The sequence below is a fragment of the Thalassophryne amazonica genome, chromosome 9 (assembly GCF_902500255.1).
Source record: "Thalassophryne amazonica chromosome 9, fThaAma1.1, whole genome shotgun sequence".
In the NCBI taxonomy this organism is placed as follows: Eukaryota; Metazoa; Chordata; class Actinopteri; order Batrachoidiformes; family Batrachoididae; genus Thalassophryne; species Thalassophryne amazonica.
This window is the reverse complement of record NC_047111.1, coordinates 77,359,510-77,386,485: the sequence shown is the minus strand read 5'-3', so window position 1 is coordinate 77,386,485 and position 26,976 is coordinate 77,359,510. Positions and strand designations below refer to the sequence as shown.

At 42.3% G+C, this 26,976-nt stretch overlaps 1 protein-coding gene across 3 annotated transcripts in view; it reads right to left on the bottom strand.

The window, feature by feature from the left end:
* Positions 1 to 26,976, bottom strand: part of ppp3ca (protein phosphatase 3, catalytic subunit, alpha isozyme) — a 105,606-nt gene that overhangs the window by 36,639 nt on the left and 41,991 nt on the right. For all 3 annotated transcript variants that reach the window (XM_034178456.1, XM_034178455.1, XM_034178457.1), the window contains exons 3-6: positions 20,688 to 20,812; positions 20,444 to 20,555; positions 16,637 to 16,782; positions 16,418 to 16,557 (exon numbers count right to left, since the gene is read on the bottom strand). In XM_034178456.1, the coding sequence (XP_034034347.1) occupies positions 16,418 to 16,557; positions 16,637 to 16,782; positions 20,444 to 20,555; positions 20,688 to 20,812 (523 nt within the window). The remainder of the gene's footprint in view (positions 1 to 16,417; positions 16,558 to 16,636; positions 16,783 to 20,443; positions 20,556 to 20,687; positions 20,813 to 26,976) is intronic.

Here is a 26,976-nt window from a genome sequence, read left to right as displayed (position 1 = left end):
TGACCAAATACTTATTTTCCACCACAATTTACAAATAAATTCTTTAAAAATCCTACAGTGTGATTTCCTGGATTTTTTTTTTTTTTCATTTTGTCTCTCACAGTTGAAGTGTACCTATGTTGAAAATTACAGACCTCTCTCATATTTCTAAATAGGAGAACTTGCACAATCAGGGACTGACTAAATACCTTTTTGCCACACTGTATGTATTTGTATTGTCAATTGTGTCGGCAGCATGGGCCAAGCAGCGGGTCACCCCTTTGAGTCTGGTCTGCTAGTGGTTTCTTCCTCAAATCAAATTTTCCTTACCACTGTCGCCTGTGTGCTTACTCTAGGGGTTGGTAAGGTCAGACCTTACTTGTGTGAAGCGCCTTGAGGCAACTTTGCTGTGATTTGGTGCTATATAAATGAAATAAATTGAATGAAATTCAACTGAATTGAATTGACAGTGTCACAAATTCATTTTGTAATGGTATCACAAAATGTGGGATAACGCAGTGGGGGGGGGGGGGTCTGTGGGGTTTACGGTTAGCGTTAGGAGAAGGGGTAGGGCTAAAAAGAGTAAAATTAAAATACAGCGTAATGAAAATGTGTCTCATTTTGTGATGGGATCATGAAAAAAAAAAAACGTGAGACTGGGCTGCTCAGTGAATAAGGAGCTGGTCTGCCACTATGTTCACATGGCTTGGAATCCCCAGCTCATGCTACCTGCATGTGCCTTTGGTCAGGAACACGTAAATCGTGTATTTTTAGTCCACCCAGCTGTCAAGTGGTGCTGGCCTTGGCTGTTAAAATAACCTGTGTTGGACTGGTGTCCCACCATGGTCTTCATGTTACAGAATCCAGAGATAACCTTTGGCATCAGGGCCGACACAGAACTTTCTTCTTCTATCTCCAAAGATATCTTTAATCCTGGTAGTGCTGCTAAAATGACCAATCTGCAGCTGCTAGAACAAAGTATCAGCTGGACATATAGTCAAGAGAGCTGTCCATGTAGCTCCATCCATTTGAACATTTTCCATTGTTTTCCACCCCGTGCAAAATAACGTGCAGCGCAAGTGTCATTGCTAGTTTCCAGGCACAGCTGACATTTTTGGGACAAATTGTGGGATACATGTGGCAGAGATCTTGTGGTCAGATTAGGATCTGAAGCTGTTCAGCTTCATTGTAATTTTTTATCAATATACAACTGTTTTAAAAATGATAACGCAACTTGAGTTATTTCAAATGTTGCTAAAGTACAACTGTTTAAAGTGAGTCACAAGTCAAATATGAGTGAACTAATTTTGTTTTAACTCTGTCTTTCAACTGCCCGCATGCATGAATCATCCATGTTGTTCTTGCCAGATGGACAGCGAGGTGTTTCATAGAGACAAATGACAAAACAACAAGACGTCCAGTGTGACAGCTCAGAGTGTGGACGCACACATTCACCAGATTTACAAGAATGAGGAATAAACTGACTGGAATCTTTAAGATTTGGAATGTTACAGGACAAAAGATGTCAGGTCTGTGCCACAAATCAGAATTGGAACACTTTAAGCTACAAAGTAGATATAGCGGCTGTTACCGCAGCGGTTATGTATGCCTTGAAGGTTTTCTTATGCCATTCAGAAACTGCAAAGTCCCTCTGAAATGTGATGTACTTATGTGAGAAAAAAAGGGGATAATACCCAAAGATTACAGCTTGAATAGCTGTGTTAAAATATGTGAAACAGACAATGCAAATTTTCTTGATTACACATTTATGTTGGGAAAGTGTAGGTACACGGACCCACAACAGGGGGCGCAAATGAACGGACAATGGATGAGGTCAAATAACAACACTTTACTGTTGTGAATGGGCACAACAAATACAATCAGATTACAACAATAGACAAAGCCAAATCACAAAAGGTGTCGTGTGGGCAGGCTCGAAGATAGGAGATGTCTGTCCAAAGCAGAACCGGAACCACACGATTTCCTCTGCCACCAGACCCCGGGAATACTGGAGCCACCAAGTCCTGAACTCCCAGGTGGCCACTGCCTTCGCGTGTCGGACCTGGTACTGCTGGCGAGGAACAAAAGAACAATTAAATGTGGGTGCGTCTGCACCCAGGAATCCGCACGGCAGGAAAACTACCTCCACCACTCGTTGGAAAAGGAGTCGGCTAAACAACTCCCAAAAGTCACAAAAGATCACTGTTAACCAGTCAGCTGAGCACGTTACCTTCCAGGTAGAACGATATCTCGGCAAAGAGGTGGAGGCGTCGTCCTGCTGATATTCCCCTGCTGATCAGATGATGGGTAACAGCTGTTGCAGGTGATGCGTGACAGCTGTCACCCTGGCTGCTCCTGTGAGGCGACTGCGCCCTCTCGTGCCTGAAGCCCGCACTTCAGGCAGGGCGTCCTCTGGTGGTGGGCCAGCAGTACCTCCTCTTCTGGCGGCCCACACAACAGGACCCCCCCCTCAACGGGCGCCTCCTGGCGCCCGACCAGGCTTGTCCGGGTGGCGGCGGTAGAAATCGGCCAGGAGGGCCGGGTCCAGGATGAAGCTCCTCTTCACCCAGGAGCGTTCTTCGGGGCCGTACCCCTCCCAGTCCACCAAATACTGGAAGCCCCGGCCCATCCTACGGACATCCAAAAGCCGGCGTACAGTCCAAGCCGGCTCGCCATCGATGATCCGGGCAGGAGGCGGTGTCGGACCCGGAGTACAGAGGGGTGAGGTGTGATGTGGTTTTATTCGGGACACATGAAACACAGGATGGATCCGCAGTGAGGCCGGAAGCTGAAGCCTCACCGCGGCTGGACTGATGACCTTAAGGATCTTAAATGGGCCGATGTAACGGTCCTGTAGCTTGGGGGAGTCCACCTTGAGGGGAATGTCCTTTGTGGATAACCACACCTCCTGCCCTGGCCGATACGCAGGGGCCGGGGCCCGCCGACGGTCTGCATGGGCTTTTGCCCTCGTCCGGGCCTTTAGCAAAGCAGAACGGGCGGCACGCCACACCCGATGGCACTTCCGTAGGTGGGCCTGGACCGAGGGCACACCGACCTCTCCCTCAACCACCGGAAACAACGGGGGCTGATACCCCAGACATACCTCAAAAGGGGAGAGGCCGGTGGCTGAAGACACCTGGCTGTTATGAGCATACTCGATCCAGGCCAAATGGGTACTCCAGGCCGCCGGGTGCTCGGCAGTCACGCAGCGCAAAGCCTGTTCCACCTCCTGGTTTACCCGTTCTGCTTGCCCGTTGGTCTGAGGGTGGTACCCGGACGAGAGACTCACCGTGGCCCCCAGTTCCCGGCAGAAGCTCCTCCAGACTTGCGAGGAGAACTGGGGACCGCGATCGGAGACGATGTCTGTTGGAATCCCATGCAGCCGGACGACGTGGTGGACCAGGAGGTCCGCTGTCTCCTGGGCTGTTGAGAGCTTCGGGAGGGCCACGAAGTGGGCCGCCTTGGAGAATCGGTCCACTATCGTGAGGATGGTAGTGTTACCCTGGGACGGCGGGAGGCCTGTGACAAAATCCAGGCCGATGTGGGACCAGGGGCGATGAGGCACGGGCAGCGGCTGGAGTAGTCCTGATGCCCTGCGATGGTCAGCCTTGCCCCTGGCGCAGGTGGTGCAGGCCTGGATATAATCCCGGATGTCGGCCTCTAGGGACGCCCACCAGAAGCGCTGCCGGACAACTGCCATGGTTCTTCGCACCCCTGGATGACAGGAGAGCTTGGAGCCGTGACAGAAGTCCAGGACTGCAGCCCTAGCTTCTGGTGGGACGTATAGTTTGTTCTTTGGCCCAGTTCCGGGGTCCGGGCTTCGTGCCAGGGCCTCCCGGACGGTTCTCTCTACGTCCCAGGTGAGGGTGGCCACGATAGTGGACTCCGGGATGATGGGTTCCGGTGGATCCGACAACTCTGCTTTGACTTCATCTTCATGTACCCGGGACAAGGCATCCGATCTCTGGTTTTTGGTCCCGGGACGGTAGGTGATCCGGAAGTCAAAACGGCCGAAGAACAGTGACCAGCGGGCTTGCCTGGGGTTCAGCCGCTTGGCGGTCCTGATATACTCCAGGTTCCGGTGGTCAGTGAAAACCGTGAATGGCACGGACGTTCCCTCCAACAGATGTCTCCACTCTTCAAGAGCCTCTTTCAACGCAAGGAGTTCTCGATTGCCGACGTCATAGTTCCGTTCGGCCGGGCCCAACCTGCGGGAAAAATAGGCACACGGGTGAAGGACCTTATCGGTCTTCCCGCTCTGGGAAAGCACAGCTCCTATCCCTGAGTCCGAGGCGTCCACTTCAACCACTAACTGGCGACTAGGATCGGGCTGCACCAGAACGGGGTGCAGACGAGAAGCGCCGTTTCAACTCCTTGAACGCGGCATCGCAACGATCCGACCAGGTGAAGGGGACTTTTGGTGAGGTCAGGGCTGTCAGGGGGCTAACCACCTGACTGTAGCCCTTAATGAACCTCCTGTAGAAATTTGCAAAGCCGAGGAACTGTTGCAGCTTCCTACGGCTAGTGGGTTGGGGCCAGTCTCTCACCGCCGCAACCTTGGCCGGATCAGGAGCGACGGAGTGGGGGGAGATGATAAACCCCAGGAAGGACAAAGATGTGCGGTGAAACTCACACTTCTCGCCCTTCACAACAGCCGGTTCTCCAACAACCGCTGCAGGACCTGACGTACATGCCGGACATGAGTCTCAGGATCCGGAGAAAAGATGAGTATATCGTCTAGATATACGAAGACGAATCGGTGCAGGAAATCCCGCAAGACGTCATTAACTAATGCTTTGGAACGTCGCGGGGGCGTTTGTGAGGCCGAACGGCATGACCAGGTACTCAAAGTGACCTAATGGGGTGTTGAATGCCGTCTTCCATTCGTCTCCCTTCCAGATCCGAACCAGGTGATACGCATTTCTAAGATCCAGCTTAGTAAAGATTTTGGCTCCATGCAGGGGGGTGAACACGGAATCTAATAATGGCAACGGGTATCGGTTGCGAACCGTAATCTCATTCAGCCCCCTGTAATCAATACATGGACGAAGTCCGCCATCTTTCTTGCCCACAAAAAAGAAACCTGCCCCCATTGGGGAGGTGGAGTTCCGGATCAGCCCGGCAGCTAATGAGTCCCGGATGTAGGTCTCCATTGATCAGCACTTTTTCTGGCACATTAAGACAGACGTGCGGAGGAGTTCCGCGTGTCGCGGTGCAGCCGCTCGGCGCAAAGCAACGCCGTGATGAAGCCTCACAGGACGTGTTCTAGCATGTCCAACTCATGCACAATCACAATCGGATATTCACACGACTGGAAAGCAACCGGAATCCGTCTGAAATCCACCTGAAAGCTGTCCTGAGAGACCAACACCGAGGTGGTTTTGTCCTGCGTAATGAACGGCTCTGTGGCACGTCCCTCCGCTTTTCTTTCCATGAAAAAAAACTCCTGTAACGGTGGAATGTGTCAGAAAAAGTGCTGATGTCCACGTCTTTTCACAATTCCTGTGCTAGTCAGATGACACACCGGATCAAGACAGCGTCCAGTTTAAAAATGAACGGCACATTTCACTGTTACAGGAGTTTTTGTCATGGAAAGAGAAGCTGCTCCACCGCGCGTCGCAGTGCAGCCGCTCGGCGCAAAGCAACGCCGTGATGAAGCCTCACGGGACATGTTCTGGCATGTCCGGCTCATGCACAATCACAATTGGATATTCACACAACTGGAAAGCAACCGGAATCCATCTGAAATCCACCTGAAACCTGTCCTGAGAGACCAACACCGAGGTGGTTTTGTCCTGCGTAATGAACGGAGCCGTGGCGCGTCCCTCCGCTTTTCTTTCCATGAAAAAAACTCCTGTAACGGTGGAATGTGCCGGAAAAAGTGCTGATGTCCACATCTTCTGCCTTTTTGTGAAAGTCAGACGAGGTCCTGGATCAACAAAGCTTTCACGTTGGAAATGATCTGGTTGTTCCAGCGGGGTGTCAGCCTGTCGATGGGGGCTGGGAGCGCGCCGCGCTCTCAGCAGTTGTGGGCCGTCCTTAAAGCGGCAGTAACACTCCTTAATCTGTTTAATCCCCATAAAATCATCCCTGAAAGCCATATTAGTTTTTCGAACGGTGTCCACCTGGAGGTCTCTCAGTTTCTGGAAAAAAACTGATGCAGCAAAGCTCCAAATCGTTCAGACATTTATTCGCAATAAAAAATAGATGAGAGGGGTGGACCACACCTCACTCAAAGCCTGCTCACAGGCAAATGACGCAACCGACAGGCATGAAAAAAACTCATGCATGCGCACGAAGGTTCAAGCTTGTCTGATGCAATCACACGTGATTCAAATCCATATGGTTTTTTAAAAAAATAATAAGGTCTGATACTTTTCTAACAGACCTCGTATTTACACATTTTTACTTTTGCATTTTAGGTTTTGTTCTGTATGTTTATAAACATTTAATATTTACAATTTCAGACACTATATAGTACAGGGAAATATTAAAGATTGCACAGCATCAGGATGGAGCCAGATGGGACTGCAGCCCTCACAAGAACCTCAGTAGCCTCATCACAACCCTCCCAGAAAAGTGACGTTTTTCATTAAAATTTTTCAGCCAACATTTCTTCCCACCAACACCATCTTCCTATAGCAACCCCTCTCCCCTCTCAGTTTCCACAGCATGGCACTGAAAACAATATGATTTTACACCACATGCATAATGCAAGATACAGTTGTTCTCAAAAGTTTATATATCCTGGCAGAATTTTAGATTTTCTGCCCATTTTTCAGAGAATATGAATGACAACACAAAACTTTTTTTTCATTCATGGTTAGTGGTTTTGTGAAGCCATTTATTGTCAAACAACTGTGTTTAAACATTTTAAATCACAGTGACAACAGAAACTAACCAAATGACCCTGATCAAAACTTTGCATACCCTGGTGGTTTTGGCCTGATAACGTGCACACAAGTTGACAGAAGTTTGAAATTCTACAAAAGGTAACCATCCTCACCTGTGATCTGTTTGCTTGTAATCAGTGTGTGTGTACAAAAGGTCAGTGAATTTCTGGGCTCCTGACAGACCCTTGCATTGTTCATCCAGTGCTACACTGATGTTTCTGGTTTCTGAGCCATAGGGAAAGCAAAAGAATTGTCAAAGAAAAGGTAATTGAACTGTATAAAACAGGAAAGGGATATAAAAAAGATATGCAAGGGACTGCGAATGTTCATCAGCAATGTCCAAACTCTAATTAAGAAGTGGAAAATGAGGGATTCTGTTGGAACCAAACCACATTCAGGTAGACCAGCAAAAATTTCAGCAAGTACTGCCAGGAAAATTGTTTGGGGTGCAAAGAAAAAGCCACAAATAACTTCAGCTGAAATACAGGACTCTCTGAAAAAAGTGGTGTGGTTGATTCAAGATGCACAATAAGGAGGCACTTGAAGAAAAATGGGCTGCATGGTTGAGTCACCAGAAGATAGCCATTACTACGCAAATGCCACAAAGCATCCTGCTTACAATACGCCAAACAGCAGAACAACAGAACAAAATCATCTGAAATGATGAGACCAAAATTTAACTTTTTTGGCCACAACCACAAACGTTACATGTCAAGAGGAGTCAACAAGGCCTATGATGAAAGGTACACCATTGCTACTGTGAAGCACAGAGATGGATCACTGATGTTTTGGGGATGTGCGAGCTACAACGGCACAGGAAACTTGGTCAAAATTGATGGCAGGATGAATGCAGCATGTTATCAGAAAATACTGGAGGAAAATTTGCACTCATCAGCCTAGAAGCAGTACATATGACGTACTTGGATGTTCTAACATGACAACGATCCAAAACACAAGGCCAAGTTGACCTGTCATTGGCTACAGCAGAATAAACTGAAGGTTCTGGAGTGGCTATCTCAGCCTGCTGACCTCAATATCATTGAGCCACTTTGGGGAGATCTCAAACGTGCAGTTCATGCAAGACAGGAATTTACAAGAACTGGAGGCTTTTTGCCAAGAAGAATGGGCAGCTTTACCATGAGAGAAAATAAAGACTACCACAAAAAACTACCACAAAAGACTCTAAGCTGTCATAGATATTAATGGGGGCAATACTATATTAATATTAAGACTAAGAACAGGGGTATGTAAACTTTTGATCAGAGTCATTTGGGTAGTTTCTGTTGTCATTATGATTTAAAAAGAGTAAACACAGTTGTTTGACAATAAATGGCTTCACACAACCACTAACCAGGAGTGAAAAAAAGTTTTGTGTTATCATTCATTTTCTCTGAAATATGGCCAAAATAATCAAAAATTCTGCCAGGCTATGTAAACGTTTGAGCACAACTGTATATTTGTATTTTCATTATTCTTTTTGTTTAGGTGTGCATGATTAAAACAGGATAATTTCTTTGTCTTTGTCTCAAAAACAAGAACCCGGTGAAACTACGAAGTGAGGGAATGGTTAGAGTGACCAAACCTCCTGTTTTCCCAGGACATGTCCTGTTTTCACATCCTGCCCCGGCCCTCCTGGGAGTTTTTTTTTTTTTTTTAGAATGTGATGAAAATGTCCTGGTTTTCATTGTTTTTCATCTTTGAGCATCTTTTAATAAACTTCAAGTTTCATTTGAGTATCTCATTGCTGGGCCAAGTGTCCTGGTTTTCGGTCATCAAAATATGGTCACCGTAGGAATGGCAGTCCAGCAGTCAGAAAGAGTGAAGGAGAACATGATCACCTTAATAATAATAATAATAAGAAGAAGAAGAACTTACTGTATATAGCACCTTAAGATCAATCATTCAAGTGCTTTCAAATTCTAAATTAATGAAAACAAAAATGACTGATTGATCTGAAAGCACCAAACCAGAGATCTCGCTATTTAGTTCTCTCCAACAAAATCCTATACTCGCTTGTATTAAAGGCTGCACTTAAAACTTGTAACAGCAACACTGATGTAAGTGTAGATGTAGAATCTGCAACAAATCATTCAACACTTTTAACACGTTTAAAGTACAGCAGCTTCATTATTTGTTGTCATCTGTGTTGTTTTGTTTTTCTATTGTTGTGTCCACAGGTTTTTTCCAAATTTGCAACTGCATTCCAACAGAAAGGAGATTTTTTTCTTAGGATTTTCAAATTACTAGTTGATGTATTTTCAATTGGTTTTTATTGCTTGTATTTTCAAATGCTAGAGGGTTCTAGCTGTTGTGTTTTGTGTATGTCAACATGTATGTTGTAGGTACCTAAAACTGACTTTAAAACATATATTTAGAGTTTGCTACAAATTCTAAATCGCAAAACACCTGCACCAAACCCAAACAAGAAAAACACAAAGCCGCTACTGAATGTGATACCACACAAAAACCAGAAAACTTATTTTACCAAATGATGATGTATTCTCCTGTGGAACATGCATATTACAGTATTAGTTCCATCTTTTCCGGCATTAACATGCACGTCGGTCTCCGCTGTAACAATCCCGTCTTTCTCCACGTCCTTACACTCACTGACAACCACAGAGGCATCAGAATTTCAGAAGGGTTTGAAATATTTAAGCGCTCCACGCTTTGCACTGGATGAAAAACAAGGAGACTGCTAAGTCCCATGAACCTGGAAAAACTGTGCCATCGTCGTGCATATATAAGCCACGTGGCTCCCAGGTCCTGGTTGGCCACAAAATAAAAGATAAGAATAGTTGTGTTGCACACTAACATGAATACACTGTGGCTGTTTCCACTATGGCTGACAGTACTCCGTGCTTTTTAGAAAAGCTCGGCTCAAAATACGTTGCACTGCTTGCCTCTACTGGTGGTTGGCTCTCACTGCGGTATTGTATCACTTCCTGTTCCGGAGCACAGCGGTGTTTTTCTGTATCTGTTAGCTGTTTAATCTGTGCAGTTAGATTGATCTAGTTATCTAGATTACGATTTGTTTCCCAGTGTAATCTTTACGTGCCTTAACTAAAGCACTCCTTCTACTGAATCACCTCTAAATTATTTACACATTATTCACTTTGCGTGTTTTTAGGAATCCGCTAGCTTAGCGTAGCTACTAGATCTTAGGCGATTTAGCATGGCGGCTTCTCCTGTCTCTCCCGCACTTTTCTGCTCTGGGTGTGAAATGTTTAGTTATTCCTTGGCCTCCTTTAGCAGTAACGGTACTTGTAATAAGTGTAGCTTATTCATAGCTTTGGAGGCCAGGCTGGGCGAATTGGAGACTCGGCTCCCCACCGTGGAAAATTCTACAGCTAGCCAGGCCCCTGTAGTCGGTGCGGACCAAGGTAGCTTAGCCGCCGTTAGTTACCCCCTGGCAGATCCCGAGCAGCCGGGAAAGCAGGCCGACTGGGTGACTGTGAGGAGGAAGCGTAGTTCTAAACAGAAGCCCCGTGTACACCGCCAACCCGTTCACATTTCTAACCGTTTTTCCCCACTCGACGACACACCCGCCGAGGATCAAACTCTGGTTATTGGCGACTCTGTTTTGAGAAATGTGAAGTTAGCGACACCAGCAACCATAGTCAATTGTCTTCCGGGGGCCAGAGCAGGCGACAATGAAGGAAATTTGAAACTGCTGGCTAAGGCTAAGCGTAAATTTGGTAAGATTGTAATTCACGTCGGCAGTAATGACACCCGGTTACGCCAATCGGAGGTCACTAAAATTAACATTAAATCGGTGTGTAACTTTGCAAAAACAATGTCAGACTCTGTAGTTTTCTCTGGGCCCCTCCCCAATCGGACCGGGAGTGACATGTTTAGCCGCATGTTCTCCTTGAATTGCTGGCTGTCTGAGTGGTGTCCAAAAAATGAGGTGGGCTTCATAGATAATTGGCAAAGCTTCTGGGGAAAACCTGGTCTTGTTAGGAGAGACGGCATCCATCCCACTTTGGATGGAGCAGCTCTCATTTCTAGAAATCTGGCCAATTTTCTTAAATCCTCCAAACCGTGACTATCCAGGGTTGGGACCAGGAAGCAGAGTTGTAGTCTTACACACCTCTCTGCAGCTTCTCTCCCCCTGCCATCCCCTCATTACCCCATCCCCGTAGAGACGGTGTCTGCTCCCAGACCACCAATAACCAGCAAAAATCTATTTAAGCATAAAAATTCAAAAAGAAAAAATAATATAGCACCTTCAACTGCACCACAGACTAAAACAGTTAAATGTGGTCTATTAAACATTAGGTCTCTCTCTTCTAAGTCCCTGTTGGTAAATGATATAATAATTGATCAACATACAGCAGGTTACAGCAGGATGAATATGTTAGTTTAAATGAGTCAACAACCCCGAGTCACACTAACTGTCCGAATGCTCGTAGCATGGGCAAATAAAACCAGTTTTATTTGTTATTGTCTATCGGACGATACTGTCCGATAGACCATTGTCTAATGGTCGTTACTGTGAGTTTCTCTGTGAATTTTCAGACCTTTTGTCTGACTTAGTGCTTAGCTCAGATAAGATAATTATAGTGGGCGATTTTAACATCCACACAGATGCTGAGAATGACAGCCTCAACACTGCATTTAATCTATTATTAGACTCTATTGGCTTTGCTCAAAAAGTAAATGAGTCCACCCACCACTTTAATCATATCTTAGATCTTGTTCTGACTTATGGTATGGAAATAGAAGACTTAACAGTATTCCCTGAAAACTCCCTTCTGTCTGATCATTTCTTAATAACATTTACATTTACTCTGATGGACTACCCAGCAGTGGGGAATAAGTTTCATTACACTAGAAGTCTTTCAGAAAGCGCTGTAACTAGGTTTAAGGATATGATTCCTTCTTTATGTTCTCTAATGCCATATACCAACACAGTGCAGAGTAGCTACCTAAACTCTGTAAGTGAGATAGAGTATCTCGTCAATAGTTTTACATCCTCATTGAAGACAACTTTGGATGCTGTAGCTCCTCTGAAAAAGAGAGCTTTAAATCAGAAGTGCCTGACTCCGTGGTATAACTCACAAACTCGTAGCTTAAAGCAGATAACCCGTAAGTTGGAGAGGAAATGGCATCTCACTAATTTATAAGATCTTCACTTAGCCTGGAAAAAGAGTCTGTTGCTCTATAAAAAAGCCCTCCGTAAAGCTAGGACATCTTTCTACTCATCACTAATTGAAGAAAATAAGAACAACCCCAGGTTTCTTTTCAGCACTGTAGCCAGGCTGACAAAGAGTCAGAGCTCTATTGAGCTGAGTATTCCATTAACTTTAACTAGTAATGACTTCATGACTTTCTTTGCTAACAAAATTTTAACTATTAGAGAAAAAATTACTCATAACCATCCCAAAGACGTATCGTTATCTTTGGCTGCTTTCAGTGATGCCGGTATTTGGTTAGACTCTTTCTCTCCGATTGTTCTGTCTGAGTTATTTTCATTAGTTACTTCATCCAAACCATCAACATGTTTATTAGACCCCATTCCTACCAGGCTGCTCAAGGAAGCCCTACCATTATTTAATGCTTCGATCTTAAATATGATCAATCTATCTTTGTTAGCTGGCTATGTACCACAGGCTTTTAAGGTGGCAGTAATTAAACCATTACTTAAAAAGCCATCACTTGACCCAGCTATCTTAGCTAATTATAGGCCAATCTCCAACCTTCCTTTTCTCTCAAAAATTCTTGAAAGGGTAGTTGTAAAACAGCTAACTGATCATCTGCAGAGGAATGGTCTATTTGAAGAGTTTCAGTCAGGTTTTAGAATTCATCATAGTACAGAAACAGCATTAGTGAAGGTTACAAATGATCTTCTTATGGCCTCGGACAGTGGACTCATCTCTGTGCTTGTTCTGTTAGACCTCAGTGCTGCTTTTGATACTGTTGACCATAAAATTTTATTACAGAGATTAGAGCATGCCATAGGTATTAAAGGCACTGCGCTGCGGTGGTTTGAATCATATTTGTCTAATAGATTACAATTTGATCATGTAAATGGGGAATCTTCTTCACAGACTAAAGTTAATTATGGAGTTCCACAAGGTTCTATGCTAGGACCAATTTTATTCACTTTATACATGCTTCCCTTAGGCAGTATTATTAGACGGTATTGCTTAAATTTTCATTGTTACGCAGATGATATCCAGCTTATCTATCCATGAAGCCAGAGGACACACACCAATTAGCTAAACTGCAGGATTGTCTTACAGACATAAAGACATGGATGACCTCTAATTTCCTGCTTTTAAACTCAGATAAAACTGAAGTTATTGTACTTGGCCCCACAAATCTTAGAAACATGGTGTCTAACCAGATCCTTACTCTGGATGGCATTACCCTGACCTCTAGTAATACTGTGAGAAATCTTGGAGTCATTTTTGATCAGGATATGTCATTCAAAGCGCATATTAAACAAATATGTAGGACTGCTTTTTTGCATTTACGCAATATCTCTAAAATCAGAAAGGTCTTGTCTCAGAGTGATGCTGAAAAACTAATTCATGCATTTATTTCCTCTAGGCTGGACTATTGTAATTCATTATTATCAGGTTGTCCTAAAAGTTCCCTAAAAAGCCTTCAGTTAATTCAAAATGCTGCAGCTAGAGTACTAACGGGGACTAGAAGGAGAGAGCATATCTCACCCATATTGGCCTCTCTTCATTGGCTTCCTGTTAATTCTAGAATAGAATTTAAAATTCTTCTTCTTACTTATAAGGTTTTAAATAATCAGGTCCATCTTATCTTAGGGACCTCGTAGTACCATATCACCCCAATAGAGCGCTTCGCTCTCAGACTGCAGGCTTACTTGTAGTTCCTAGGGTTTGTAAGAGTAGAATGGGAGGCAGAGCCTTCAGCTTTCAGGCTCCTCTCCTGTGGAACCAGCTCCCCATTCAGATCAGGGAGACAGACACCCTCTCTACTTTTAAGATTAGGCTTAAACTTTCCTTTTTGCTCAAGCTTATAGTTAGGGCTGGATCAGGTGACCCTGAACCATCCCTTAGTTATGCTGCTATAGACGTAGACTGCTGGGGGGTTCCCATGATGCACTGTTTCTTTCTCTTTTTGCTCTGTATGCACCACTCTGCATTTAATCATTAGTGATCGATCTCTGCTCCCCTCCACAGCATGTCTTTTTCCTGGTTCTCTCCCTCAGCCCCAACCAGTCCCAGCAGAAGACTGCCCCTCCCTGAGCCTGGTTCTGCTGGAGGTTTCTTCCTGTTAAAGGGAGTTTTTCCTTCCCACTGTAGCCAAGTGCTTGCTCACATCTGCAATGTGCTGGAAGTTCTGTGTAAAGATTTTTTTAATGGCTGTCCTTAATTTAAAGATTGTCAAAACCACATAGAAGTGTTTTAGTGTCATAGTTTCCTGCACAATATTAGTGCAAATGTGTGTAAATCATAATATAAAACATTAAAAATAAAACCTTTAATGTACAATATGTGTTAATTAACTTTCTGTATGTGCCAGCAGCATCGACTGATTACTCTGAGATGATGGCGGGCTCACATATCTTATGCTTGTGGCTCACATTCCATCTCTGCCTTTGTGAAAATACACAATTATGTGTTGGTGAGCCTGTGAGCGAAAGAGAGCGAGAAATCTGACAAGTGAGTATGAGCGAGAGCGACAGGGAGAGATGGAAGTGCTGTGTTGTGAGTGTGAAACTGAGAGGTTTATTTTTTTTTAAATGAAGAAAACCCATCTGTCAAGATGTCGGTCATCAAAATCAAATCCTCCAGTTCGCATAAAATCAGCAGCATGCAGCTAAATCGCATTTTCACAGCCATAATCACATTCTAAAAACTGTAAAAAAAAAAAAAAATCAACATTAATAGATCTGATTATTTAAACATTTTATTATGAGTAACTTTTTTGGTGATAAATATAATTTGTTTCTCAGGCAGGCAGCAAGCAAAGATGAAATCATTTTAATTTGAAGACCCTGGGCCCTAGCTTGATGATGTATAGTACATGGTCTAAAGCACATAGCGCAAGTGCAGTAGGTGTCCAACTCCACTTTGCTATTCACACAGAGCATAAGTGAAGTGCAGGGCATGAAGGAGTTGCACTTAATCAATTAATGTTAAGTATATTTTGGCCATATTAAATAAAACCAGTCAGCATGTCATCTGTCATTACCTACGCTTGAACATGGTGCAACACCATTTAGATGGTGGTTTGAAGTGAGAGGTTTTCTGGCAAGGAAATCGATCTGCACACTAAGTGTCAAAGCGCTTGAGTGGATCATTTATGGGATCAACAGTTATCCACCAAAGATACCTGAGGTGAAGCAGTGGAGCACGTTTTCCCTGCAATCCACTTTCTTCCTCCGTCTCTTCCCACCCAGTCTCACATCAGGGGGATGCTTCCTGTTAAAGCAGCTCGCAGTTTATTTTACTTTAGGCTAAAGAAATATTACGCCTGCCTTTTATTGCTCCTGTGTATTTCCAAAGGGTATTTTATTTTGAAAGGCACTGGTTTCATTTAATCAAGAAAAATTACTCAGATTATTAAGAAGTACAGTCAGTTTGGGCAAAAACAGTCTATTCAAATCATCATTGTGATTTAATTTAGCCTGATTTCACCTACTGCTGATAAACGCTCAGAAACATGAAGCTTTTTAGCCACATCACTTTGTTGATGTTGATGATACTCATCAATTTACTGTACATCAATTTCCCTGAAAACGTTAAAGCTGTACGGCCTTTCAAATTTCACAAAACTGACAAATTTGGATTTCTACCAAAATCCAAGCATTATAATGTCAGTTTATTTTTGTAGCATGTTGCAAAATTACAGCTCATTTTAATGAAGAGAACATATTTATCTGGGGGGAAGTCTATGGTAAGTATGGTCTTTTTCTTTGTCGCCATTATGCAGACGACCTGCAGGAGGAAGCGCATGTGGTTGACATCCATAAGATGTTTTGTAAATCACTGCAGAAGTGTTATCTGGTTTCAAAAACAGCATTTTTAGATTCAGAAGTGTTTATGTCTCACTAACCTTTCCAAAATACATCAGAAACATGTTAGATTTATACAGAAATGAGCTATTTTGGAATTTTTCCGCCATCTTGGTTTATTTTGTTTGAGTGAGCAGCCAGCTTACATCATGCTGCCTTTCTTTACGTCGATTAGCAGTCTGTGTGTCCTTCCCAGCGTCCTCGCAAAGCTCAGGGGGAAGCCCTCACGTGATCTATGACATCGCTACCAAATGTAGGTTATGACATCTGATCGCTTGAATATCTACCCTTCAGGGGTTGAAATTCTAAATTGTTTCCAGACAGTGTGAATTATTTTGATCATATTGGCAACATAAGATTATGAATCCCTTATCTAAATTCTAAGGAATAAAATTATAGTGGTGCCAAAGAAAATTGTTTTTGTGACTTAAATCTTAAAAAAACTCAAAGGCTGTACAGCTTTTAATTGCTTGTTGAACCGTTCACTGCTTTGTGAGGAAACATCAGTGTTTCAAAGCAAGATTTGCCAAAACCCAAAACTCACCTGTAGAAGTAGGAGCAGCCACGAACTGTGTTGTGGCTAAAATATTCCTGGGTTTTCTCATTGCCAAAGTCTTCCAGAGGATCTGACCAGAGCAAGTCGCACATTGGCCCAAAAGCCGGTGGCTCCTTGAACCGATCCAACTAACGTAAAAATCACAGAAGCGGGTTAAAGAACATGAATTGAACACGGTGAATTGCCTGGCAGTGTTTACGCGGTTACCTTTTTAATGTCATCTAAGGTGTGTATTTCAGGCGAGAGTCCTCCATGGACACACAAAAACTGTTGGTTCATGAGTGCAGCCAGTGGAAGGCAGTCAAACGCGTCCATACATGAGTCATACACCTGCTCTGAGTACTTGATTTTACCTGAGCAGAAAACCAACTGTAATTCAATCAGTGAAAAGAAGCAGAACAATTTACACCCTCAAAATAGGTTACGACATAAAGCTTGTCCCTATGAGTCACCTTGACTTTAGAGTTACACAGCAGCAAAATACTAATTAAACACAATGTATGAGTTCACACACAGGTTTATATGACTAGTGCAGTGATTCTCAACCGGGGTGCCGCGGCACCCTAGGGCGCCGTGATCGATCGTCAGGGGTGCCGTGGGTATTTGTCATATTCGCGATTATTTTTCATATTCGCGATTACCGTGAATTATTTATTTTATCCACAAAGCATAAAACGACAGAATCTGACGTCAAACGTGCTGCAGCCTCGCTCTCGTCTTAAGGCGGGACAATAACAAGGAGGCTGACGGCCGATTAAAACAGTGCCGTCTTCTTCAAAAACCTTCTAAAATGCGTACCTGTCGGTGTGTGTGTCTGTGCCTGTGTGCGCGCGCGTGGAGTTAACAGGCTGCAGACTGCGAGGGAGGGAGTGGGTGAGGGAGATTCCTGAATGCAGGCGCGACACATTCACTGCACAGCGAGCGCAGAGCAGAGAGAGGATTTTAACCGGAGTGAACGTTAACAAAACGGAAACGTGAAGCTGCCTTTACTTCTCTCTGAACTTTCTCTAAAGGTGTGATTCTGCCGTTACCGTCCTGTTCACACCATGTGCGCGTCGTATGCTGAATTTATGAGATCATGAGATGAAATAAACAGTCAAATATCTTTAAAAACATATTTAAAAAATGAGAATATATGAATGAACTGAGCCACAAAAAAAAAAAAAATGTTCAGACGCACAGATCACAAAAAGCAGGTGAGAACTCTGAACTTTAACAGCTGTTATTTTCCAAAGGTATTTATTTGTTCAATCTTGAGCTTAATGCAGTTTTTAAGCACAAAACGTGACTGATGAGGAGAAACAATTTCAGAAATGCAACAGAAACAACCACAAATCAGAAAAAGTTGGGATTGTATGTAAAATGAAGATAAAAATAAAAATGTTGCACCATTCCCAGTTTCTCCACTTACAGAAGCCAAACGTTCTTCCATAGTTGTGTAATTATACTACAATAGTAGAATATAAAGAAGGGGAAAAAAAGAAAAAAAATAGACAATATATTCGTCAATCGCAATTATTTGTCTGACAATTAATCGTCTCCAGAAATTCCTAATCGTGACAGCCCTACTTGAGATCAGAGCGCAAAATGCTTGAGGATTTTCGAAATGCGGTGTTTTCTGTATCGATTTTCTATTAATAATAATAATAATAATAATGATATTTGGGTTTTGCGCAAAACCAGAGGTAATAGCATTATAATATTATTTTGGTTGGTGGTGTGCCGCAGGATTTTGTAAATATAAAAAGGGTGCCATGGCTCAAAAAAGGTTGAAAATCACTGGACTAGTGGATGGAATAATGAAGGCAGGGATTTGAAAATTTAAATTAGACAGCACAAATCCAAATTATTCTTTCCTGACACCAATTTCTATACACTCAAAAAATGACACACTGGATGAACTCAGTTCAATTATGGGCAAGATTTCCATCTAATAAATATATGTAGGCCCAACTCAAATAAGGGACTACATATATTTATTAGATGGAAATCCTGCCCATAATTGAATTGAATTCATCCAGTGAGTCATTTGTTTGTGTGATACACTCAAAAAACTCACTCATTAGACTGGATTCCATCTAATAAATTTACAGTATGTAGGCCCAACTAAATTAAATTACATTATCTTGCATGTGTTTTCTTTGAATTGGGGCTACATATATTTATTAAATGGAAATCCTTCACATAGTTGAATTGAGTTCATCCAAAAAGCCATTTCTGAGTGTACCGAGACCTGATACAAAGCACTGAGCGAGTGCTAAAGTTGGAAATCTGCTTAGTGAGTTTATATACACACAGTGATAGATCAAATTACCGTGTGTGTGTCTATATTTATCCTTCTTACTTACTTATTACAAAACATTTCCTATATTCACCCATATTGGCCTCTCTTCATTGGCTTCCTGTTAATTCTAGAATAGAATTTAAAATTCTTCTTCTTACTTATAAGGTTTTGAATAATCAGGTCCCATCTTATCTTAGGGACCTCGTAGTACCATATCACCCCAATAGAGCGCTTCGCTCTCAGACTGCAGGCTTACTTGTAGTTCCTAGGGTTTGTAAGAGTAGAATGGGAGGCAGAGCCTTCAGCTTTCAGGCTCCTCTCCTGTGGAACCAGCTCCCCATTCAGATCAGGGAGACAGACACCCTCTCTACTTTTAAGATTAGGCTTAAAACTTTCCTTTTTGCTAAAGCTTATAGTTAGGGCTGGATCAGGTGACCCTGAACCATCCCTTAGTTATGCTGCTATAGACGTAGACTGCTGGGGGGTTCCCATGATGCACTGTTTCTTTCTCTTTTTGCTCTGTATGCACCACTCTGCATTTAATCATTAGTGATCAATCTCTGCTCCCCTCCACAGCATGTCTTTTTCCTGGTTCTCTCCCTCAGCCCCAACCAGTCCCAGCAGAAGACTGCCCCTCCCTGAGCCTGGTTCTGCTGGAGGTTTCTTCCTGTTAAAAGGGAGTTTTTCCTTCCCACTGTAGCCAAGTGCTTGCTCACAGGGGGTCGTTTTGACCGTTGGGGTTTTACATAATTATTGTATGGCTTTGCCTTACAATATAAAGCGTCTTGGGGCAACTGTTTGTTGTGATTTGGCGCTATATATAAAAAAAAAAAATTATTGATTGATTGATATTCATGCCTGTAAGAATCTTGTAATAAGGTTTCAGACACTCCAAGAGTGGATCATACTGTTTCTAAACCTTGAGCATCTTGTCTTCCTGCTTTAAGGCATGGTCACATTAGCTACAAGCGTTAGCAAGTGGCAGAGGCAAATGACTTGCCATTTGTTTTCAATGAGAGTTCCCGTTTGGCAGCAGCAAGAGACAATGGTTGATCTGCCGCCAGCTAGTCATGGCCAAAACAGACTTGAAGTGTATTTTATGCAAATTTTGAGCAACACGACATGGTGACTGCCCGTCAGAGTGAATAAGCAGTGTAACGTCAGCTGGTTGTGCGCTTGACCAAATTAATCCAAGATGGCAAAAAATCCTCCGAAACAGCTTATAATCAACCATTTCTGCGGCTTTGCTTTGAACCTTGAACCAATGAAGCAGTGCTTCAATCTTCGATCTGCTGCTTCACTGGTTCTTTGTTTTATTTCGCTTTATCTTAATTTTCCCTGCTAAAACTCTAAAGAGCATATGTCTGAGTAATATTAACCTTTTTTATGTTAAACTGACCTGTTATGGTCTTTTGAAACAGTTGATATTTGTATTTTATAACTTAAAAAGGGGACCGATGCTAACGCGTTAGCATGCCTATGGCATTTTCAGTGTTAAAGTTAGCATTAACCTGAGCCATTATCAAGCCTCCCTCCCCAGGATTCTGGGATACTCTAAAACCGTGAGTCAAGGATGAATGCTAACATTAGCTACGTTCTAACTTTTGCAGCTTCAGCTTTCTTGTTTACATATCTCTGGTCACACTCAACATAATGGTGCAAAGAGGTGTAAATCTGACAATAGTGGCACAGAGAACAAAATAATAGAATTAGCATTGAGATGTACTTACATTCTTGTTTGAAGGTGAAATATTCTGTCAAATGTCTACATTCATGATTTCCCCGGAGTAAAAATAGTGTCTTTGGATAGAGAATTTTCAGGGACCAAAGGTATAAAACACACTGTTAAAAATACAGAAACACACAGTGTTAGTTCAGCAAAAAATAAAAAAAGCTACAATCAGTGCAGTTTACTGTATCATAACATTTCTACATATGACTCATAAAAAAAAGAAAGTATTGTGATGGTTTTACCTCAATACTGAAGTAGCCACGGTCAACATAGTCCCCAAGGAACAGGTACCGTGTTGTGGCGGGTGATCCTCCCACCTCAAACAGCTTCATTAGATCAAAGAATTGCCCATGGATGTCCCCGCACACTGTGGAGTAGCAAAAGAAAAAAGAAAAGCAAGCCTTGCTCAGTGTGAAGCACAAGGAGGCGGTCTGAAGGTTAGAGTAGCAGGAGTGTAACCAGAGACTCCGTGGTTAAATTCCCCTGATCAGACAGGAAAAATCACTATACATACATCACTGCATTCAACTGGACCACTGGAAGTTTTGGCGAGGGTTTGTAGTGTAGATGTGTTAATGAAGAACGTATATGAAATACCAGAAAAGGGGTTTGTTGTGTATTTCTGATGACATTGAACAGATGTTTAACAGAAAATATGTTTGTGCAAAATGTATGTTTTCAGAATTTGGAGTTAAAGGTATAATTTGAGTGAAACACTTACTCTGTGAAGAAAATGAATACTGGATTAAAATTGTGGGATTTACCAGAGGAATACATTTTCATAGCTCAGGGCCTGTTGAGCCAGCTCTCCCTCTGCGCACCGGAAGCTAATGAGGTTGGGACCTGTAAGGAAGGTGTTTGCCCTTTGCCAGGCCACCATTGTGTTTTATAAAAAGTCTTCCTGTTTCTTTGTTCTGGGCTCTCAATGGTGGAACTCCTGCATGTGTAATGTCTATGAGACACCAGGCCCCGGTTTCATAAAGCAGTCTAATCTTGTTTAGTTGAATAAACTTACTTAGTTGACTAATTTTTGACATTAGTTGTTGCACAAAGCGCTTAGACGGATAAAATTTCACGTTACCCAACTAAAGTTTTTAGCCTGGTGCAGAGGAGGCTAACCTTATTTTAGTCGACAAAACATCAGTGTCTTAACCCAAAAAAGGTGGCTACCATGTAACAACACTTGATGGAGCACTCAAGAGCTCCCCTACGTCGCTTGTATTCTTTCAAAAGGAGAGCTTCCTTCACTTTTCGCCATAGTTGCAGCAGACGACTGTCACGATATGTTTGTGACAGTTCTCACACGAGCCACTGGGCATCGCTGTTACACTGAGCAACATTGTATGCACAAAAAGGCTTGATAGAAGTGTAGAAGAAGATACTGAAGAATGAAACTGCTAGGCTAAGAGCTAAGTACGTCATTTTGCTGTTCGTATGGGTCCATAAATGTTAATAAAGCCAGTTAACGAAACAAAGGCTATAGTTCATGATAACGACCAACCTGGAAGTAAAGAAAACTGTCGCGGATTGGAGCCATCTCTTGGCAACGGCACGCGTGAGGCCGTTATGCCTGTGAAAACCGTTGACTAAGGTGAGACGGCTAATCTACAAGTTTAACCGTCGATGTGAAACGTGATTAGATGGATTATGTTTGGCGACTAGCTGTAGTCAACTAAGAAAGTTTAGTAGACTGAAAGATTAGACTGCTCTATGAAACTGCAACTTATCTTACCACAACTCTAAATAAATTTAACGTGAGGAATAGATTGACTCTAGACTCTATTTGGGACGGGACACAAAAGATCAGGGGAATAACACCTGCAACAATGAATTAATGTGTTTACATAAGTTTCAAATGAACCGTTCATATCTACATGGGAGCGGGAACCCTCGTGTTGGCTGCCATGTTGTGAAAGAAAACAAATTTGTAACTGTGATGGCATAATGCAATCTGCAACCTCACTATTAGATGACACATTATCCTATATACCTTGTAGCTTTAAGCTTTTGAACTCTGGATTAATGATTAATGCGTTTTCCAAAATGTTTTGATTTTCTACAGATAATTTGTAAGTAGCAAACATAAGTAAATCCCCTTGGGCAGATCACTTGTTAGTAAGAACTCATCAGACAGAAGGTTTAGAGACAGAAAACACTGCGTATAGGACGTTGTTGCTGGATTTTATGGGTGTATTGCTGTGATACATTTTGCACCAGAGCTGTGGAGCTATTGATTCTTTCTTCTGTTCTCAGGTAAGCTTTATATAAATAGACACTCAGCCAGGCAGGCAGTGCAAACATGTGAGGATGTTACAGTTGGTGCTTCCAACTTGTACTTCCACTCACGACATTATCCACCAAGGCTGCTCTGGTTTGGTTTTTAGCTGAATTATGTAAAACGGAAAGAGGCAATTCACATGATATGTTGCATTGGTTGGGAGTAGGTATTAAATTTTGATTCTGACTTGGCAAAAAAAAAGGCAGAACCATCAAATCGGTCCTACCTGGAGTACAACCCCTGGCAAAAATTATGGAATCACCGGCCTCGGAGGATGTTCATTCAGTTGTTTAATTTTGTAGAAAAAAAAGCAGATCACAGACATGACACAAAACTAAAGTCATTTCAAATGGCAACTTTCTGGCTTTAAGAAACACTATAAGAAATCAAGAAAAAAAGATTGTGGCAGTCAGTAACGGTTACTTTTTTAGACCAAGCAGAGGAAAAAAATATGGAATCACTCAATTCTGAGGAAAAAATTATGGAATCACCCTGTAAATTTTCATCCCCAAAACTAACACCTGCATCATATCAGATCTGCTCGTTAGTCTGCATCTAAAAAGGAGTGAACACACCTTGGAGAGCTGTTGCACCAAGTGGACTGACATGAATCATGGCTCCAACACGAGAGATGTCAATTGAAACAAAGGAGAGGATTATCAAACTCTTAAAAGAGAGTAAATCATCACGTAATGTTGCAAAAGATGTTGATTGTTCACAGTCAGCTGTGTCTAAACTCTGGACCAAATACAAACAACATGGGAAGGTTGTTAAAGGCAAACATACTGGTAGACCAAGGAAGACAAAGCGTCAAGACAGAAAACTTAAAGCAATATGTCTCAAAAATCGAAACATGTACAACAAAACAAATGAGGAACGAATGGGAGGAAACTGGAGTCAACATCTGTGACCGAACTGTAAGAAACCGCCTAAAGAAAATGGGATTTACATACAGAAAAGCTAAACGAAAGGCATCATTAACACCTACACAGAAAAAAACAAGGTTACAATGGGCTAAGGAAAAGCAATTGTGGACTGTGGATGACTGGATGAAAGTCATATTCAGTGATGAATCTCGAATCTGCATTGGGCAAGGTGATGATGCTGGAACTTTTGTTTGGTGCCTTTCCAATGAGATTTATAAAGATGACTGCCTGAAGAGAACATGTAAATTTCCACAGTCATTGATGATATGGGGCTGCATGTCAGGTAAAGGCACTAGGGAGATGGCTGTCATTACATCATCAATAAATGCACAAGTTTATGTTGATATTTTGGACAATTGAAAGGATGTTTGGGGATGATGAAATAATTTTTCAAGAGGATAATGCATCTTGCCATAGAGCAAAAACTGCAAAAACATTCCTTGCAAAAAGACACATAGGGTCAATGTCATGGCATAGGGTCAATGTCAATGAGCAGATCTGATTTGATGCAGGTGTTAATTTGGGGGATGAAAATTTACAGGGTGATTCCATAATTTTTCCTCAGAATTGAGTGAGTCCATATTTTTTTCCTCTGCTTGGTCTAAAAAAGTAACCGTTACTGACTGCCACAATCTTTTTTTTCTTGATTTCTTATAGTGTTTCTTAAAGCCAGAAAGTTGCCATTTGAAATGACTTTAGTTTTGTGTCATGTCTGTGATCTGCTTTTTTTCTACAAAATTAAACTGAATGAACATCCTCTGAGGCCGGTGATTCCATAATTTTTGCCAGGGGTTGTAGATACCATGAATGAGTTGGTCAGATCTGCATATTTAAATTGCACAAAGTGCACTATAGTGGCTGCAGTTTGTGAATGGTAAGTAATTTACCATTTTATTTTAGCATCATTGTATATATTAATATATACGAGGGTAGGCTGAAAAGTTCTAAGGCTCACTATAATGCAGTTAATGCATTACTCCTTCATGGGGAGCCTTAGAACTTTTCAGCCTACCCTCATACACCTGTGTAAGCAGAATTTATATAATAATGATAATAAGAAACATAAGCTTTTGTTTTATGTTTAATTACATCTCACATCATTTTTCCTTTCCTCTTCATCACATCATGCTCGAATTTCTATCAAAAGGTGTGTAGGCACTGTCCAAAGAATGCGTGAATACACTTTAACTGTGCACGCTTCCTTTATAAATTCTAATTTGTGTATGGGAAACCGTGCACACATGGTTTTTGTGCAAATATGCACATTTATAAATAAGGCCCCATGTGACATTAGGTTTCTGTAACGGTGTGTGACCCCATAAGACCCCATTAAGACATACAATCGGTAAAGTTGTGCTTTTTCAGCGACCCATCACAAACAATGAGGCATACAATGAATTATAGATGCTATGAAATGTAAGCACACACACAGACAGTAATAAAACACATCAGTCATAAACCAGCACAGAGAAGAAAGAGTGAACATAGTTTACAATGGAGGAATACTGAAGGACATTAAACCACAGAATGTGACCTTTTCTTTTGTTTGACTGAGGATTCTTCTGTATGACAACCCAAAACCTCACAGTCTTAACTGAATTGAAACTGGGAGACATGGAACACTCAATTCTCACCTTAAATATAAAGCTAATTAATTAACAATTCAATATACAAGATATTTTCAATGAAAGCCAGAGGTGTGTGTGTGTGTGTTGGGGGGTGAATAACCTCATGCATTTCCTACATTTTACCTAAAACCATGAACTGGGAGCATGTGTCAGTGCCACACGTTGTAACATTAGCCACAATGCAGAACCACCAAGAGTCCTGGACAACAACCACCCAGGTCTATCCTCACCACTTGAAAGAAGGCACCTCCTTTTAGGATTTACCTTTTTCTGTTTGTATCCTCTGCTGTGCTTCCCCTCCCCTTGCATGTCTGTGTATCTTATGAGTGTTAGGCTGGGCGTGGCTGACCTGCTTGTCACTCACACCTGCAAGAAATCATCTACTCCACTGCAGTTTAAATGACTGGCTCATTCATCTACTTCTTGCCAGTTCATTGACTTACCTTCTGTGCCAGCTGTACCCAACATTGCCACCTGTTTTGCCCATGCCAAGCGTTCAGATACGCTGGCCTTCATGGACAATTTTTCTCACTACCGCCACAACCTTACTTAGAATTGACACTGGACCACCCTGAACTCTGCATTTTTTGCAAAATAAATTATTTTATCAGTTCTACTCAGCTTCTGTGTCTGCATTTTGGGTCCAATTTATGCATCTGCTACATGCTGCAGCCATGTGGAAAGTGCATGTCCCCTTGGGCTTTTCCAGTTGCTGGGGTATTAAAAATTGGACATACGTATGATGAATCATGCAAAAAGAAGTGCACCATTTGGCTAAAATGTTGCAGCTGATGTTCCCTTATTGCTCAAGTAATACATTTCACTTGAGTTTCCCAAAAGTGTTCATTTGACATAAGGTTACTCCAGCAGAAACCCAAGGAGTCATCAAAGAGTCCTAGAACCAGAGACATCCAGTCATCTTAGGTGAATGGTTAACCTACAAGTCTCATGACAATCCAGTAAGACAGGAAACATCAGGACTCTTAAGACCTGGACCTTCAATCTCCTACAAAGATATCATGATCATCAAACACTTTTGACCTCATGACTCCATAAGCTCTCTCAGGCATCTCTTAACCTCAATGGCAGAGGACCCAGAGACATGAAAATTACTGTCGACATAAGTGAATGTCTCTGCACGTTTGACACTTTTACCACAAACAGATAAATGTATGATGGCTGAGTCCAGGAAGTCTTTGAAAGGGTGGATCTCAGTCTTGATCCAGGACAATATCAATCCCAGACATTGTGACTCCTCAATGAGCTTCTCAAGTGCTCCAATCAATCTATCTTTTGAATCCATACATATCCAAAATATACAAAGTGGATATGTATATATCCATTTTGATATCATTGACCACAAACAGATAAATGTATGATGGCTGAGTCCAGGAAGTCTTTGAAAGGGTGGATCTCAGTCTTGATCCAGGACAATATCAATCCCAGACATTGTGACTCCTCAATGAGCTTCTCAAGTGCTCCAATCAATCTATCTTTTGAGTCCATACATATCCAAAATATACAAAATGGACATGTATATATCCATTTTGATATCATTGATTCCAATCTCAGCATTGTTCATGAAGTCCAGATTGGTAAACCTTCCCTCGTGAAGAAAAGCACCTTAGCTGCTGGTTTCTACAACCTTACCCAACACCTAGTCCATGCAAGCACTGAACACAGGAACACATCCCTGATG